General features: G+C 43.7%; 1 protein-coding gene across 4 annotated transcripts in view; it reads right to left on the bottom strand.

The window, feature by feature from the left end:
- CPT1C (carnitine palmitoyltransferase 1C) overlaps positions 1-19,705 on the bottom strand; it is a 1,701,035-nt gene that overhangs the window by 1,324,901 nt on the left and 356,429 nt on the right. For all 4 annotated transcript variants that reach the window (XM_044083414.1, XM_044083412.1, XM_044083411.1 and 1 more), the window contains exon 5: positions 14,100-14,201. In XM_044083414.1, the coding sequence (XP_043939349.1) occupies positions 14,100-14,201 (102 nt within the window). The remainder of the gene's footprint in view (positions 1-14,099; positions 14,202-19,705) is intronic.

The raw sequence follows: 19,705 nt of genomic DNA on the forward strand, positions 1-19,705 counted from the left end.
GAACCTAGTCAAAACATATAAATACAAATGTGGCAACACCTCACTGATGACTAGAAGCTAGGACCTACAAGCTGATGTGGTGCTGCAAAAGTGGATTGTGATCAGTACATACAACATACACAAGAATCACAGTTATTAATTCAAGAAGTACACCCGACTTGCAGGAGTAGTGGGCCCAGAGTGACAAATGAGATTAGCTGTGAAGAAGGAATGCTGCATATATTAAGCCATTAAAATTTCCTTCACTGCATAAATGTCCTTTCCTGGTACCCACTACCTCCTTAATATAGGATTCTGTTAGGGAGCAGCCACTGAGGACAGACTAACTCCCCTCAAAGCACTACAGGTGAAAAGGCCTGTACTGATAAAGTAAGAGTTTGAACCAGCCAGAAGGCACTCTGATTCAGAGGCATGTAAAATGGCCTGCAAGGGTATTTGGCCTAATAAGCCTCATCAATTTCCCTTTTTGTGCTTGAATTAACTCATAACAGCCTTGTAACGCCTTTACGTGTTTTTGCAGTTACATGCTACTGATACCGCTATGCATCAAATATTGCTTATTCAAATCTGCATTAATATTTCCAAAATCATGTAATGTGCAACGTACTACAAGATTTCATCTTAGGGCTTATATAATGGCAAATACAACTTTCTCAATTTTTGACATTTGTCTAGTGACTGATTATTATTTGTATACTATTTATGCTCATTGTAAATCAGTACAATTAGCAATGGTGGGATGAAGACAGCAGCTGTCCTGGGTGCAAAGTGCTAAGGAGCACGATCAAAAATGCCTGCACTCTGTTTTCCTGTACAGACAGGCACTTCAGCACTTGAGAGCTGACTGGTGATACATTGGCAGAGAGCTGATTGGTACAGAAGTACCTATTGGTCTTCTACAATAAAATCCAGTCCTGAAGACCTGAGGCGGTGGAGTGCTACATCAGGGACAGGTACCAGGTGCTAGATGAGCCAGCCAAGGCTGTGACTGTAACAACATTAATATTTCCCGAAATCTCACAACAAAAAAGTGACACAGACAAAACTGTTTAGCCTTATATGAAAGCTCACAGCTGCATGAAGAAAATGTTGCTAGCATAATGTGCATTGCTTGAACAGTTACTATGATATTGTAAGCTGTTTATACATTACAATTCATATTAACTGTGTTTGTTGTGGTTTATAAAATCCAGGTTAAGACCTATAATCAAATTAATACAGCCACTGTTGTGACTACTTTGGGATGAACAGCTTGCAATTTAACATTTTCTAACAGTTAGGGTTCTAGAGATATGATGAACATTAACTTGAACTGTGAGGTAATGACATCACTTTATTTTAAAGGATTAGGCCATACCCAGTGGAACTAGAGTACACACACAACAGCTCCACTGGAGACAATGAGTTGACACATCCCATCTGATGTTAGACTGGCCTTACTCATCCCATGGTCGATTATCTATTCCTAGTAAGAATAATTTAAAGTTACGTACTTACCATAACTTGACATCTGTGTTGTCCCTGTTCATTCTTCCTCACTGATGGGTTACAGATCCGACCCTCGGATCCGATTTGGCTGCATTTCCAAGATTTGTATCAGAGTCTCGAGCTCCTCCCTCTACGCATAATTCTCTACACCATCCTCAACTCCTCACATTGAGTTTGCTGCCTTTCTGTCCACTAGATTATAGAGACAGAACAGACACAAGAAAGGATTGAGGCTCAAACCATGGAACATGAAGGTTCCCCCATCATCCAAATATCCTTCTAGGAGTGACAAGCCTGGGGGATGGCTGGAAGGAATGGTGAGGTCCATCAAAGGGGGGTATTAATAAAGGACGCCTTAAATGTTCTGCAAAGTCACACAGCCTCATCCAGGCATGTCTCTTTACAGCTATGTCTGAACTGGCTGCTCATGAGGTACCCTTCGCCATACGGGAAATTAGCCTCAAAGAATTAGAAATGGATAATAGAGTAATTAGTTGGGGAAGAGACCTTTTTGAGGTCCTCCACTGACATGGTCTCAGTAAGAAAGTTTGAATGTTCCTTGATCAAGTCTCTTTGCAAGCAGGTAAAGTGTCCCAAATAATTTAAATGACCTCCATGTGTATTTGGCTGAGGCGTAGATGTGCTTTCCTAAAATGTCCATCACTCTAGACTCCCTGATCGTTGGATAGACAGAGGAGCTTTACTTGGGTAGCTCCTTTTTTGTGGCTGCTACCACAATGATGGTATCAACTAAGACACCATTGTTCCAATGTGCTCAGTCTGCTGTTGGGATTAGACATTTATTGGGATTCTTGGGAATGGGCTCAACAGTGTCTGGTTCCTTCCAGGCCTAGCGGGAAACTAGGTAAATAAGTTAATTCGCTGGGGTCACCCAGTATGTAGACGGGCCCACCCCAAAAGCCTCTAAGAACATGGAAGCTTCAGGAAGAGGTTAGGCAGACCAGCCAACTTTCTAAAGATTTCTAAAATCTCTCTGAAGGAGACATCATCAGGTGGCAATCAAGGGGATCCTCCTCCATCAAAGTCAGTGTGTCTTTGGTGAGGACTCCATAGGGGAGTCTATTCTGCCTTTTTTTCATGTCATCTTCTGCAAAACCTTCTCTGCATGTTCAGGAGAGGAGGAAGAGCATGGAGGCTTTTCAGGGTAGGCTGACCTGCAGCAGGAATGATGGGCCCAGTGCTCAGACCTGATGAAGGACGGAGGGGAGGATCCGAGATGTGAGGGGACAAATCTCTATGCAAAGAGAAGCCCCTTTCTACAACCTGGAAAGCTGATGGACCCATGGAAACCTCTTATCTCCCTCGGAGCAGAGACAGCCAAGGAGGAAAAGGCCAGGGTCAACCCCAGATCCAAGGCCCCGAGGAAGACCAGAACCCAAGCTGTCGATGGCATAGGCACCAAGAGAAAGATATGGATCCTATAGTGTCGGAGCCAACCCCAACCCTCTCGATCCAGATCCGACCCCCACTCTGATCCGATGTAATCGGAGCAGGCTTAGTCAGGATAACTGCTGGAATTGATAAAGGGAACCTCCTCAAATGCAACACAGACTCTCTCAAGTATCTGGTATCCTGGTACTCCAAAACCACTGTTTGGATCAGAGAAGAAGTCTATATAGGCTCGGCTGGAGTATTCACGGATCCGAGATGCAACACCCCTATCTGGATCTAAGCCCGGAGAAACTTCTGCATCATCCTGGCCGTATCGGCCTGTCAAGCTCCTAGAGGATCTGGAAGAAGCTGAAGAGAGCCTTGGATGCTTACTTAGGGGATGGAATAGTTTAGCTGAGGAAACTGGCTTTAATCTGAATTCTGGTGCCTGGCTCCTAACCATCAGATCTGAGGGTCTTGGACCTGAAGTTGCTGTAAAAGGCAAAGAAGAACTAGAAAAGGTTATTGGACCTGTCAGATCCAAGAAGTCTTTTAGATCCTAACAGGTCAAGAAATTCTTCAGATCCAAACGGGTCCGATTCCCAAGTCTCTTGGTTGGCTATACTTTGGCCCTTGGAGATTCCTTGAGGGCCTATTTCTTGGAGCCCTTAAAGCAAGGGGTTTTTGAAGGGGGTTTGAGCCGCAGGAGATGAGGATGAAGAAGCCAGAATCAGGCCCTTAAGGAGGAGTATGCTCCAGCGACTGGATAAAGCACTAAGGTTGAAAAAAGCACTGAGATTTTAAATGATCTGGCCCCAAACAACAGATGCACTTCTTGTGGGGATCTGAATTGGGAATCTTGTGCCCACAAGAAGTGCATTTGTTAAACTCTGTTGATTTCTCAGACATGGCGAACAGTAACTGAAACCAAGTAGTCCAGTACAAGCAAGCAAACTCTAAATAGAAAAAAAATATATAAACATTCTTTTTTGAACTATACGCACACACACGCTCACACACATACATTATAGATATATATATATATATATATATATATATATATATATATATATATATGACAATAAGGAAAGGACTAAAAGTCACAAGGAAAGGTGCTGAACCCACACGACAGGCAAAAGAAAGGGATCCCAACACCTGCAAAAACTAACTTTAAGCGGGAGGAACAAGAATGAAGTAATTAGGGGGTGCCACTTTTTGTTGGGGCTAAAACCGGAGTACGGCCACACCTCTCATATCACACCATAACCCCACCCATTCCTGCCCCCACCCATGTTCCACCCACTTTGTGATGTCACCATGCCACCAGAGAACAAGAATACCCTCTTCTTCTGTTCCAGATGCCTGTTTTCAGCTGATTTATTATGCTTTTCTGTAAAAACACATAGTAATTCAGCAAATTTAACAAATTTCGATAGCCTGTTTCCTTTTTTGAAACCGCATACTAGAGTTTGTACAGTGTTTTCCGGACTACCAGAGAATCTATTTGATTTCTGGATAGTCCAGAAAAAAATGGATAGGTGGCAACCCTACTAGTAATAATTTTTAAGTTTTAAACAAGTTTTAAATAAGAAGTCAAAGTTTTAAACAAGAAAAGAGTTTTCTCACACTCCAAGACTCAGAAGCACGTCCTGTAGCAATGGCAGCAAACAAGATCTGAAGACTTAGGGATGGTGTAGAGCACTATGGGTAAAGGGATGAGCTTGAGACTCTGATCCAAGTCTTGGAAATGTGTCATAATTGGATCCGAGGGTCGGATCTGCAACCTATCAGTGAGGAAGAATGAAAAGCACAACATCAGATATAAAATGATATACTCACCATAACTATGCATCATTGTTGTCCACTTTCATTCTTCCTCAACATATGAATTATGGATACAACCTCAGATCTGACTCTGCGCATATCACAGACTTATGGATCCAGCTCCTCCCTCTACCCATAATGCTCCAGCCAACCCAAAATACCTCAGATCGAGTTTGCTGCCTCACAGATCCTAAGATAGAGTAGGAAAAGGAAACAATAAGCTAGGGCTCAAACTTGGAACAAAAGGTTTCAAAACATCCAAAAGATCACTCTAGAAGATGACAGGAAGGTGGAAGGAGGGTTAGGAGTTGAAGACTGGAAATGGACAACACAGATTTATAGTTATGGCAAGTACATAACTTAAATATCTGATGCTGTCCTTTTCATTCTTCCTCAATGTATGGGACAGCTACGTGAAACCTGGGTAACCCTCATGGAAGGATATTCTGGAGAATTGCCAAACCAAAAGCAGCTCTACTTCTATAAGTCAAATCTAGTTTATAATAAGTAGTAAAGATACAAGTATTAAACCAGGAAGCTGCTGTGCAAATGTCATCATTGGAAGTTCTAGACCAGAAGCAGAGGAAGTGGCCATGGATCTAGGTGAATGAGCCTTAGGAGGCTTTGACAGGGAGAGGCCTTGCTGAGTATATACAAAGGAAATGCAATCCATAATCCATTTTGGCATGGCAACTTTAAAAAACAGTGATTCCAGTCTGTTTGGTGAGAAAGAAACAAAAAATGGTCAGTTGTTTATTAGTGATCTAGTTTTCCACTGTATTAAAGGTTTTCTGGGTTAAACTAAGGAGATCTGTAGGGGTAAAGGCTGAGCAAAATCAGGGTGGAGTCATCAGCATAGTGTATAAAGGTTGCGTCTGGGATTACAGTGTGGAGGTCACTGATAAAGAGGGAGAAAAGAGGGGGACCCAACATGGAGCCTTGAGGGACACCAAAGGTAACGGGGAGAAGGGTGGAGAGTTTGTCCTGCCAAAGGACAGCCTGCTGTCTCCCACTAAGTTAAGACTGAAAGCATTGTATGGCGCGGTTGTTTAGGGATATTTTATTTAGGGTAAGTAAGAGCAGCTGGTGGCTAACCATGTCGAAGGCCTTGAAAAGATAGAGAAACAGGGGAGAAGATGGCTTATTGTTGTTACAGTTGGAATTTATGACATTAGAAAAGGAGAGGAAGGCTGAGGTGGTACTGTGCTGTGGTCCAAATCCATGCTGAGAGTTGCCCAGAAGATTATGTTGAATAAGTTAGTGTAAGAGTTGTTTATGGATACACCTTTCCATAATTTTAGCCAGAAAGGAAAGGATAGCTATTGGTCTATAGTTTGACAGCTCAATGGAGCTGCCTCCTTTGTGGAGTGATATGACGTGATATTTTCCAGACAGAGGGGATAGAGACTTCAGTTATGGTTCTGTTTATCAAAATAGAAAAAGGGTATGCTATAACATCAGCAGCTTTTTGCAGGTAGTCTGCGGGGAGGTGGTCAACTGAAAGGGTGGCTGGTTTGAGTTTTTTTAATTAGGGCTCTAATGAGTGAAGTTTGAACTTTTTGGAAGCTAAAGGAGAGAATGTCACTAGGTTTAGGGGTTCAGCTTTAGGACAAGTGGGTTTAAGTCTTCTAGCAAGGGCCTGGATGGTTTCTGTAAAGAAACTGCTGAAGGTGTTGGCAATGGACACTGGCGATATTTGGGTTGGGGCTGAGGATTGCCCTGGGTGGAGAAGTTTGTTAATACCTGCCCAGAATTTCTGTGGCTTCTTGTGGTGTTTCTGCTGTAGATGGCAGAAATACTTTTTTTTTGTCTAGTAATATGGATTTTCTTGTATCATTCCTATACTGTGAAAATTTGAGTTGATATTGGGGCTTTAGAGGAGCTCCAGGTGTTCCCAAGGCATTATTTTTTTTGGATGATCTTTAGATTGGTTTCTTTAGTGAGCCGGGGGCAACTTTTGTTTTAATTCTAATAGAGCGTGCAGGTGCATGGTTGTCAAGGATGGCCTGGAATCTGTTATTAAAGTGGGTTACTGCCTCATCTAGTGGTAGTTGTTTTAGAATTGACCAATTGCATAATTTACGTTCTTCTAAGAATTTATTAATGTTGAAGGTTTTATTTCTTATTGTTTTATAGGTGGTTAGATGTGGACATTCAACTTTATGCCCAATAGTATACCTTAAATGTTCACTTAGATCTTCAGGGAGAGTACCTGATTTGTACATGTGGTGGAGGCTATTAATTAGTATCCAGTCTAGGATACTTTCTTTAATGTTAGGCTTACTGATCCTAGTAGGGGAGGTTATAGTTTGTGTAAAACCATGTAGGTCTATGTGGGTGGATGGGGTCTCTGCAGTGCAGGTGTTCCAGTCTATATTGAGGTCCCCTAGAACAATGGTCTCTTGGGGGTAGGCATTGGATAGCCAGTAGAGGATGTCTTCTAGGATCCCGGAGTTATTACCTGGGGAAATATAGACACATACTATGTTTATACATTTGTTTTTATTTACTTGTAGTTTGGAAATCATAATTTCTGTTTTGTTAAACATAGGTGGTTTAAGGTTGTCTAGTGTAGCATTTAGGGTGGTTTTATAGAGAACAGCAACCCCTCCCCCTTTCCTTGTAGTATGATCTAGCCTGAGTATATTATACCCTGGAGATAGAATTTCATTATCTGGCGTGGTTGGTTTTAACCATGTTTCGGTCAGACAAAGCATGTCGGGGGAGTAGGTTGTCAGGAGGGCATGGAGGTTGTGGACCTTATTGTTGATGCTTCTAATGTTTAAGTGGCAGGTTAATAGTGAGTTGGGGGGTCAATTTAGGCTTTGTCTTATGTTTGGGCTGTTACGATTAGAGTTAGTGTTGTTGGGGTGGATATCCCCATCAATAGTAAGAGTGTGGGGGCAAACTACCTATGAGCTTTAGAAATTTATTTATCAGTAGTTTTTAGTAGTATTTAGTTTTGGTATTACCATATCTGGGTATAACAGGGTGGGTATTAGCAGGGGTAAAGGAGATGGCGTTGGACATGAATGAGTGGGCAGAAAGTTTTGAGAGGATATGGGTGGTAGTAAGACTATTTGTTATAGAAGTCCAGGCATCTGGGTGCAAGGATAAGGGCCCCGGACTGTCGCCATAGGTGAGCAGTCAGGCAACCATTAAGGTTTGCTGAAAGGGTCTATCCAGAAAGAAGTCTCAAACCCTGGCTTTGTGGGCCTCCTCTACCATGAAGACAGCTTCTTCCATTTGAACTCTCCTCTCTGCTCCTGGAGGAGTCATCACCATATGGATCCTGGAAAAACCCCTGGGACTTATGGAACTACATTTACTTTTCCCCTCTGATTCTGGAAGAAGGATCATTGAGGGTTAGAAAAGTGAATCCCTATGTCTGACAGGGTCTTTCCTTCCTTTTCACTGCGGGAAAGCGTTTAACAGAAGAGCTAAACAAGGAGCTTCCATCAAAGAATACTGATGAAAGAAGACTTAAAGGGGTCCGCAAAATAGCATGGCATATCTCCAGACAAGCCTGAGAGGTACCCTCTCTGCAGGGTGGGACAGCAATCTCATGGACGGACTGGAAATGGACAACAGAGTGGCCAGCTGTGAAAAAGAACTCATAGTCTTCCACAAACATGGACTCAAGTGATTTGGAGAGCTCCTTTGTCAAATTCTTCTGCAGCCTTGTGAAGTGTGCTAAATAATTCAGGGACCGCAAGGTAAAGATTGCTGAAGCAAAAATGCTCTTCTCAAATCTGTCCAATGCCCTCAACTCTCTGACAGGGGGATGAACAGAGGAGCTCTGTTCAGCTAGCACCTTTTTACGTGGCTACCACTACAAACATAGCATCAACAGGGACTCCTTTGTTCTAATGGGTTCTCTCCTTTGGTGGTGCCAAAAACTTAGATGCAGAGGTACTGGTTCGACAGAATCCGGTTCCTTCCATACTTGGCGAAAGACTAGGTTGATAAGCTCATCAGCCAAGGGAGTCCCCATAGATGTAGAGAGGTGGGAACCAAAAGCTCCCAAAAACAATGACCCCTCTAGGGAGGGAGTATGTGAAGACCATCCATCCTTTTGCTTAAGAATCTCCAGGATGTCTGTAAAAGAGACACCATTCAGTGGAGGTCTGGGGACCTTTCCCTTTCCTCGAAGTCAGTATCCTCTGATAGAGATCCCACAGGTGGAATCTATGTTCCTCCTCTTACACATTCTCTTCTGGGGAACATCTTTGAATATTCCAGGGAGGTCTCCGAACAGAGAAGTTCCCATAGAAAAACTGCTGAATGGTAGATAACATTTGTCCCTGTGAAGCAAGGATGAAAGGATCATCTTTCGACCCCAGTGGGGGAAGATATGTTGGATCCAAGGAAGAGACACATGGATCTCTTGGATGACAGAAAGCCTTCTCCACTACCTTGAATGCAAAAAAGCGTGGGAGAAGCCATGGCAGGCTGCACAGAGACCAAAAACTCCGATGTAGCCAGACCCCCAACCCTGCCTAGATCCATGCTAGAGCTATCTAAAGCCGAATTTCTGAGGGGTAAGGACAACTCTTCACAACATCCAAGTAGACCCTGGACCCTGTATCTGGTTACCAGTATTTTGGTTCAAGACTCATCTCGATCTAAGGGTATAGTGACAGAGCCAGTCAAGGAAACAGTCAGAGGTGAAGACCTAATTGTCTTTGGGTGTGGCAGTCCTCAGATTAGAGGGCTCCATAACTGTGTGGTGGATCCCAGGAGAACTCACTACCTGGGAAGTAGAGGGAAGATTCAAGAATCTGATGGGAGACTGAGAAGAAATAACTTTCATTTGAATTTGACCTCTGAGGAATTTCCTTATCATCCTAGCCACATCAACCTCAGAAAGACTCCTGTAGAATCTAATGGACGAGGTTGTGGAATGAGATCCTGATTCTCTCCTCGGTGTCATCTGCAAAAATGCGACTGGAGCCGAGGAGATAGTGTCAACTGTGAACCCAGGCCAACAGGTTCTAGGAGACTTGGTTAAAGTAAGGGTCAGATCCAATGTCTTTGGATCAGAGTGTGGCCTGGGAGACATTATGACTGCTGGATCAGAAGACGTCCGATCTGAAGACGTCCGATCTGATGTGGACAAATCCAAAGTTCTTCTTTGGAAGATCCAACAAACCCATGGTGGGAGCAAAGGACCTTGGCGATCGGGTAGGGGAACTCTTTAGAGATTCAGAAGCAGACTTTGGATGTTTACCAGTGGTTTAAGCCCCTGAAGAAGATGAAAAAGGTGGTAGGAAGCCTTTAAGCACCAGCTTATTTCTTCTATCTGAAATAGCTCTTGAATTAAAGGTGGCGCAAACAGAACAATACATGTTTAGGCGTGCTGCCTCTAGGCAATAAACACTCCCTGTGGGCATCAGAATTTGGAATTTTGTGCCCACAGGAAGTACACTTTAAAATGGTTGGTTTCTCAGCTACAGATAAAACTGGAAAAAAGGAAAAAGGGGTCAACTTTTTTTTTGTTAAATAGGCTTAAGAAAAGGTAAACTACAAGTATGCAAAAAAAGTACCACAGGGGTAGAAAGGACACTGAAAAACTAACATACAGAGAAAATCCGGTAAACAAGTGGAGAAAGTCAACAAGGCAGAGTGAGGATAGCCAAGAAACTAGAATGGAGAGTTTTCCTGAGGAAAAACTACTCAAAAAAACCTTGAAACAACCCAAACAAGCTCTGAGAAAAGATATGCACCTGTGTGAGATGGCAGTAAACAACATCTGAGGTAGTGTAGGCTGGGTGGGGCATTTTGGGTAGAGGACGAAGCTCGAGTTGGATCCATACGTTTGATACGTGGTCAAGTCGGATCCCAAGTTGGATCAGTTACCCATACATTAAGGAATAATGAAAAGGACAACATATCTGGAGTCATGCCATAGATAATTAGAAGGTTCCCATGCATGGGCTAAATCAGTTAGGAGCTGCCTCTATCCATTAGTGGTACAGAAGGAAGTCCTGGAGTCAATTTTCTGTTTCCCATCCACAGATCCAGGCTATATTTTAATATGGACAGGGATGAGTTTTTATTTACATAGATGAAGAGTCTGTTCCAAAGCAGTGGTATCCTCTACAAGACATACCTGTCCTCCAAGCAATTATGTTAAAGTTGCAGAGGAGGTTGACATCCCTAGACCACATAATTTCTGATGCCATTTGACTTTATGTGCAGTAATGGCATCAGTACTGGGTCAGAGGATGCCTTATGTGCCAAAAACAGGTCATCTCTTAGCAGTCCTTACGATACTGAATACGGTGACACAGCTTTGAACAGGTCCATGTAGGACATATTGTTTAGGTCTTGCATCATTTTAGCAACGTAGCTCTGTGGGCTTTCCAGCTGCTGCATCTCAGGACAATACTTGCCAAAGTGGACTTTACACTCAACAACTGGTCTAATGACAGCTGAGTAAAGGGGGATAAGAACATCCCTAGATCTTAACACAATCTCTGTTTACGAGTTTATAAGGACACATGTTGGTTGGAAGGTCACTTTCCACAAAACTTTCCAAATCCTGAACTGGGTCTACTCTTAGGGGAATACTGTCAATATGGTAGTTCTCTGGGGTAAATGACTTCCCAAAGGACAGGACTATGTATTTTTTGGCATTTAGTTTCAGTCCATGATTTTGGCACCAGTTATTTGTTTGGGACCAGCCTTTCTGCAGAAAGGCCAAGTCATTCGGAGATTCAGTGACTACTCCTAGTTTGGAGTCAACTGCAAATTAATCAGCCAGAGTCCTTTGGGACAGGCTTTTACTTCAGAAGTAGATGCCAAACAGCAGAGGTCACAGCACAGAATCCTGGGGGAATCCACTGGTGACTGGCTTCTTTGTGGTGGTAATTTCCCCTGTTTTGACTTCCTGTGTCCTATACGCTTGCCAGCTGACAATTCGGCATTTGACATAGGATTTTATATCCCGTTTATTCAGATTTTCCATTATGCCTGAGTAGGCATCTGTGTCCACCTTTGGCCAGGTCAAGATATGCAGCTTGCATGATTTTACCTTCATCCACTACTTTAGAGACCTTTTCAAAAAGTCCATCAGATTGAGTAAGCACGACCTGCCCTTGAATCTAAACTGAGACAAATCCAATATTTGAAGGTTACCTATGTCTTTACTGATCAGTTCCACGATAAGTCCTTCCACGGCTCTGCATATAAGGTGGTCAAGTTTATGGGCCTGTAACTCCCTGGGTCTGCAGAAGGTCCTCCTTTATGCGAGGGAATGACTGCAACTGTTTGTCCAATCACTCTAGCTGAAATGGGGAACAATGCACTGAGACGCTTTCCTGAGACTGAGGCACTGTTGAGCTGAAACCATGATGAATCACAAAACTGATGTGTTAACTTACCGTACTACCTAAAAGTCCAGCAAAGGCTATAGTGCAGCTGGCAGACTGAGGAAGACACTTTTTGGCTCCTGTGGAAGCAATCTACTAAACTGCTGTGGATCATTAATTTTACTTTATGTGGATGTTATTCAATGAAGTGCAGGCTGTTGCAACTACCAGTTAACATGAAAGTTAAATAAAGAAAACAGGATTGAGGATGGATCCATATACACAAAAATGGGGGAACATATTAATTAGTTAAGCATCTGCTTGTACTTCCAATTGACAGTGAGATAATAAAAACAAAATGATCTATGCTTATAGCAGGTCTACGTATCACAGTTCAACAATATTCTTGTACAGTAAGCAACAAGACAAAGGAACAAATGAGATGGCAACAATAGCAATATCAGGAAATGGTTTAACCAAGCCTTATCAATAAAAAAGGTGATAACAAAAGGTACTGACAACAATTAGGTAACATTGCACAAGCACATCAGTTTGTGAGACATACTGTATCAGGCACAAACTTAACCCTTTCCTTCACTAATGCATCACTGTAACAGCACTCTACAAGCAATGGCCCTTCATGAAAAGCTATCATGGTGTAAAACTATACAAACATTAAGAGTCTTACGTCTGTACCATTTCACACTGACCATCTCCTCACTAAGGAATGTGAAGTATGTAGGAAGGTAACACGTCAAAATGCAAGGTGCTATTTTTATGTTCCTGCAACAATGCAATATACATTATCAATAGTGAGCAATACTACTTTATAAAATTAAAAACACCACACACACACACACACACACACACACACACACACACACACACACACACACACCTTCCTCACTGTCAGAAGATAGACCATTATTTCTGTTACTTTTTCTAGGGAGTTTGCAGGAGCAAAACTAGTCCCGTCTTCCTCTTCAAGTCCACCCCTAAACCCTCTACCGATTACCTAACTTCTTTTATCTATACTGATGCATACAAAATGGTCCTCCTGGAAAGATGGATGGCACAGGATTGGTCTATTTCAACTAGTTCTTCCTTTCACTGAAATAGCATACGTGCTTCACAGTCTCGGAGCTGCAGTTACGTCAGAAAAACTTCCGGGTCTCTGCTAAGAATACATTTTAACATTTACAGACTCGTTCTGTAAAACATTTTCACACACACACACACACACACACACACACACACACACATATAAAATGGGTGTCATTCTCTATCAAACCTTCAGTTTCTTGACAAAGTAAACTACTTGGGAAATCTGAAGAGAGTTGCCATTGTGAAGTATTGCAGATGTCAAAGATTAACTGCCATATGGGTAGGCTAAACATGGATTTGGGATTTTAGTGCCAGAACTTCTGGAAATACCCAAGGATTTTGGCACTAGAAGGTAGGATTGTGATAGCAAGTGTTTGGAAGTTAGTGTATGAGTACGGCACAGGTAGCAGGACAGTGTTTGTGCACGTGTATTGCTCTATGTGGTGTATTTGCTACAGTGGTAACATTACACAAAGGGTTTGGTCAGGTGAAATGTAGGGGTATGGGGCAGCGACAGTGCTAGGTTTAGCATGCGTTAGCAAGGAAGTGCTGAGGGAGGACCCTATCCCCTAGCCCTAAATTCTACACCTTACCTTAGGAAAAACTCTATCTGAATACTGATAGTGTTATGGAAAAAGTATTCTGAATTTAATGGCAGGGTTTTGGTTAACAGATTGCAAAAGCTGTTTTTTTTTTTTTTTTTTTTTTAAATACAGATTTTCAAAATGCCAGCATCAATCACCTGTGATTCAATGCTTGTGTATTTCACTAAAATCAACATAAACTAAATTATGTACGTTATAAACAGACTGCTCAAGTGTCCATTAATTTATATAAAACACAACTAAAAGTAGATCTTATCCTGTGAGTATGGCATAATCTTCAGCATGCAACAAATTGATCCCCAGTCACAAACCCTTAAGCCCTCCTATAAAACAAAACAGACTCAGGTCCTGTTAGACTTTTATATCTACTCACCCTCTGCATGGTATCTTTAACCGCAGGTACAGGAAGACGTGGGAGAGAAGCCTGGTAACTGTACAGCATGGGGGTCCGACCAGAGAATATCTTAACCAGTGCCTGGGAAGGGAATAAAACAACATTTGTTGCTTAAACATGGTATGTTACATAATTTACAGAAGCATATGTGCCCTCTCTCAATATGTCTCTATATGCATTCATACATATATCTACACGCGCACACACACACACACACACACACCGTGCGTGTGTGTGTATTTATATATATGTATTTACATATTTTAAATATATATATAAACAGATATAAAAATATACACGCACTTATATATATATATACACACACACACACACACACACACACACACACACACGCGCGCGCGCGCACACACACACGCACACACACGCGCACTTGTGCTCATATGCACCCACACTACAAAAAAAAAATCATTACCATTCAAACAGACAAAAAAAAAAATCAGAAAGTATTTTAATTGTGAAAGTCTGCTTTGGTTAGCACCCAACTTAAAATATATGGTCTAGAAATGCTCAGTTACTTGAACTACATTCCTATGATGAGAAAGTATATTTGGTTAAAGTGCTTATAACAGAAGATCTATGAGGAGAGGTCATCAGCAGTAAATTATAGCACATGATTTACCTACTTTCTAGTTCTTTAATCCAGACAAGGACTGGCCAGGGGCAGACCACCTTTTATGCACCCCCGGGGTGATTCAGCTTTTCTGTTTGCACCCTAAACATTCGCACACAACTTGGACACCACCAAAAAGGGGGAAAGCAATACACTGACTCCAGAGGCCATCCCGTCACATCTGCAAGGGGTATTCCTTTCAAGCAGCCCTGCTCCTCCCTGGGAAGCACGACTTCCCCAGTTTCCACCAAATTGCACAGACTATGCGTCTTCCCAAGTGAGCACACCTCTTCTTAACTCCCAGGAGTGGAGAGTGAGCAATACACCTTCACTTCTCCCCATGCCAGCCTGGCTCCTAAAGTGCCAGACCTAAGAATCAGAGAAAAGGCTACATACCTCTGCATCATATAGTTAGGCTTACAGACATTTTTTTCTCCGTGGTAGTTACCTTCCTTGCAAAGAGAGATGCTGGTCATACACCTTCAAAGGTACTGATGCAGCTGACATGAGACTTGTACATCACTGACACCCTGCTTTTTTTTTCATTTCTGGCAGGTCCTGCAAGGAATTGTGCTTATGGCAGGCAAAGATCAAATGATATCACTAGGTCTGGGCATAAAGTAAAATTCAATAAAATTACAAAACCTTTAACAAACTGTCATAACCATTATGAAAGTGTGTATGCATCCTTATACAGGAAGAGGGAGACAGGAAAGTTTTACAGTTATAATGACCTCTCCTCAAAGACAGTGAAGTTGAGGACTTCCAAAATGGCTGCACATTGAGTAAAAGCTTAAGTCTAGCTCACCCAGTTTAAAAACAAACAGCAGAGAAGGCCAGTAGAACTTTGTGTTTATGGGTAAATTTCAGTAACTAGTAAGTGTACAGCCTGGATGCTAGGAAAAAAGAAATGCAAAGCACCTAGAAAAAAATCAGTTACAAAAAAGAAGGAACAAACACTGACTCGGGAAAGTTCTGCAGCTGTTCAGTAAAAAGCAATGCAACCTCCAAACATGACTTCCAGTAGCCTGAAGGAAGATATAAGACAACTGCACAAAGACCTGGTTAAATAAACGAAACACTGACAGAGTATATCGACACAAACAACAAAAGGCTGGGAAAAAAGGAAGAGGCTTTAAACAGATTTTCAGATTAAGTGAAAAAGCTGCAAAAATCAAGAGGTTGAAATGAAGAGAAGACTGGCTGAATACAAGACTGCTCAGGAAAAAATGTTACAAATATATATATATATATATATATATATATATATATATATAATTAGAGGACGTAGGGAAAACTTTTAGTTATGTACTCACCATAACTTCAGATGTTTGGGATCCATCTCGCCTACATTCTGAATGATGGGTTCGGAGCCGATCCCTCGACTCGGCACGCTTATGCCAAAGAGCGAAGTCTCTTATTGGCTGAGCTTACTATATCCCAGGATGCACCACTGCCAATCCCCCAGATCTAGTTTGTCCGCATACATGCACACATGCATACCCTGCTTATATAACATCGTCAGATGAAACAAGATAAAAACAGTGGAGCTCAAAACCGCTCCATCTCTTCTGATCTGCAAGGCAGGGGAAGGCGGGTATCAGGAATGTAGATGGATCCCAAACATCTGAAGTTATGGTGAGTACATAACTAAAAGATGTTATGTGATCCTATCTCGCCTACATTCTGAATGATGGGACAGCGTCCCTAGCACCTGAATCCTGGGTGGCTCACTGGAAAACACTCCTGAGTACCGTGGAACCAAATGATGCTCGTCCTTTAGATGCCACATCCAATTTGTAGTGGGAAATGAAAGTGTGCGGGTTGGACCAAGTAGCCGCAGCACAAATTTCCGATATAGCGAGCTTGGAATGAAAAGCTATAGAAGTAGCCATAGCTCTGGTAGAATGAGCTTTGATAGATGATGTAAGATGTTTATTCGAAGAAGAATAGGCCTGAGTTATGCAATCTCTGATCCATTTTGAGATTGTAGCTTTCGTGATGGTTTGGCCCAATTTATTATCTGAGAAGGACACAAACAACTGGTCTGACTTACGAAGTTGCTGAGTCCTGTCTAAATAAAAACGTAATTGCCTGTGAACATCCAATTTATGGAGAGTGTATTCTGCTGGGGAGGAGTGGTATTGGAGGAAAGGCATAAAGTAGCCCTGTTGGCCAAGGTTGTGCTAGAGCATCCATGGCTGGTACTTCCTGATGTGGAATCAAGGAGAAGAACCTTTGGCACTTGGTGTTTTGTGGAGTTGCAAATAGGTCGCAGCATGGCGTCCCCCATCTCTTGAAAACCTGGGCTGCTACTGTGCGGTTTAGAGACCATTCGTGAGGAGAGAGAATTGTCCTGCTTAATTTGTCCGCCAATATATTTGACTTTCCCGGGATGTGGGTCGCTACCAAGAAGCGGTTGGTAGCTACAGCCCATTCCCACACTCTCATGGCCTCTCTGCAAAGGGGATACGATCTGGTCCCTCCTTGTTTGTTCAGATACCAAACCACCGACATGTTGTCTGTGTGGATGGCGATGATGCCCTGAGGAAGAAACTTGTGTAAGGCCTGTAGGGATAGAAGTACAGCCCTCATTTCCAACACGTTGATGTGGAGAAGAGCTTCGTCCGGAAGCCAGGAGCCCTGAACTAGCCTGCCCAGACAATGCCCCCCCCACCCTATCTGGGAGGCATCTGTCGTCAGGGTAACCACTGGAGGGAGAACAAAGGGTTTTCCCTGATCCAAGTTGGATGTTTGAAGCCACCAGCGAAGGTCCCTTTGCATACTTCCGTAATCATGATGTGGTGATTGAGGGGAAGATCCTGAAAGGACCATTGAGTTGACAAGAGCCACTGAAGAATCCTCATGTGTAACCTTGCTAGAGGAACTAAAAGTACCGTGGCAGACATTGAGCCTAGAACCTGTAGGACCATCCTGGCTGGGGCTTTGGATCTCGAGATCAGAGCTTGAACTTGGCCCTGTAAAGTTTGGATCCTTTCGGCAGGAAGAAAGACGCATCAATCTTGAGTCTATCTCTGCTCCTATGAACTTTATGCGCTGAGAGGGCAGCAAGACAGACTTTGACCAATTGAATGTAATCCCCAGGGTAACACCCAGGGAGATGGTGGCTTTGAGGTTGTCCATTAGTAGATGCCTGGTGGTGGCAGTCAGGAGCCAGTCGTCCAGATAGGGAAACACTTGGAATCCAAGACTTCTCAGGTGAGCCGTCACTACTGCCAAACACTTGGTGAACACCCTGGGGCTGTGGTGAGACCAAAGGGCAGAGCGCAAAATTGGTAATGACTGACTCCCAGGCTGAAGCGCAGATACCTTCTGGACGCCTGATGTATCGGTATGTGATAATAGGCGTCCTTGAGGTCTATGGAGCACATCCAAACATCCTTCTCCAACAATGGGAGAATGGATTGTAACGTGACCATTCGAATTTGGATTTCGTGGACGGATTGGTTCAGTCTGCTGAGATCCAATATTGGTCTCAGGTCCCCTGTCTTTTTGGCACTAAAAGAACCTGGAGTAATTTCCTGATCCGATCTGGTCTGTGGGGACCGTTGGATGACTCCTTTTCTAGCAGCTTTAAAGCTTCTGCGGCTGCCATTTCCCTTTGACTGGGTGGTGGGTCCGGGATTCTTTTGGACGGGGGTAGAATGTGAATGGGATGGTGTAACCTCCGGCAATGATCCGGCACCCATCTGTCCTGAGTGATTGACTCCCAGGCTTTTAGGTGCTTGGCAACGACACCCGACTGGCTCGAGCAGCACAGCCGGGCAATCCCTCATGACGTGTGGGAGGCTGAAGAGCCACGAAAGGACTCGCGGTCTCCAGAATTGCGGGCCCTCTGCCGCCTCTGGGACGGCGTCTCCTGAAAAATTTCCCGCCTCTGCCTCTGGACGGGAATCTTCCTGCTGTTGGGAGAAAAACTTGCGAGATTTTCGAACCACATTTTCCCCCTCCTTTGGCCTTGGGGTAAGGCCGAAAGGGAGTGGAATAACGGGCCCCACGGCAGATAACGTTTTCCCTCTTGCTCACAGCGGTAAGGGTGTCTTTCACCTTGGGTCCAAACAATGAGGACCCATCAAAGGGAGCGTCGGCGAAGGAAGACTTGAAGGCCTCCGAAATTGACACAAGCGGAGCCAGGCTTGTCTCAATGAGCCACGCCTGTGCCTGCCGCTCTACCGCCTTCGGCCACATAGGAAATGAGCCTCATGGACGAGTTAGCAATTGACGTAAGGATAGCCAACTGAGAGCTAACGGACTGGGCTAGCTGCTCAGGTAGGTTACCCGAGAGGGAATCTGACAACTCCTTGACCAGATCCCTCTGAAGCCTGGTAAAATGTGCCAAATAATTCAGAGACCTTAAGGTAAAGGCCGCTGAAGTCAGGGTGCGCTTCCGCACCTATCCATACTCCTAGACTCCTTATTAGGAGGATGGATGGACGTTGAAGCCTCTGCCACGTCCTGTTGTGTAGCAGATGCCACCACCATGGCATCTACAGCCACGCCTTTAGTAAGGAACTCCTTCTCGGGGGGAGCAGATAAGAATTTGTTTGGACGAGAAGGGACTGGTTCCACGGTATCCGGATGTTCCCACGCCCTTCGACAAACTAAATCCAGAAGCTCGAAGGGCGGAGACACCCAGGAGGCGGAGGGCTGAGCCCCAAAGGCCTTGAGGAGCACTGATTCGTCCGCAGAGGGGGGTTTGGACATCCAGCCGCCTCGTTGTTTGAGGATCTCTAAGATGTCTGCAAAAGAGACATCATCCGAGGACGACTTAGGGGACCCCTCCGCATCATCCATATCAGTGTCCGATGTAATAGACTCGGGGGAGTCCACGTGCTTCCTCTTGCACGATCTCTTCCTTGGGGGTTCCTCTGAAGACAACTCCGAAGAACCCTCAGGAGGAGGGGAACCCCCACTGGGGGTAACCTCAGGCCTC

Source organism: Protopterus annectens, chromosome 9.part0 (genome assembly GCF_019279795.1).
Source record: "Protopterus annectens isolate FY-2018-M chromosome 9.part0, PAN1.0, whole genome shotgun sequence".
Taxonomy (NCBI): Eukaryota; Metazoa; Chordata; order Ceratodontiformes; family Protopteridae; genus Protopterus; species Protopterus annectens.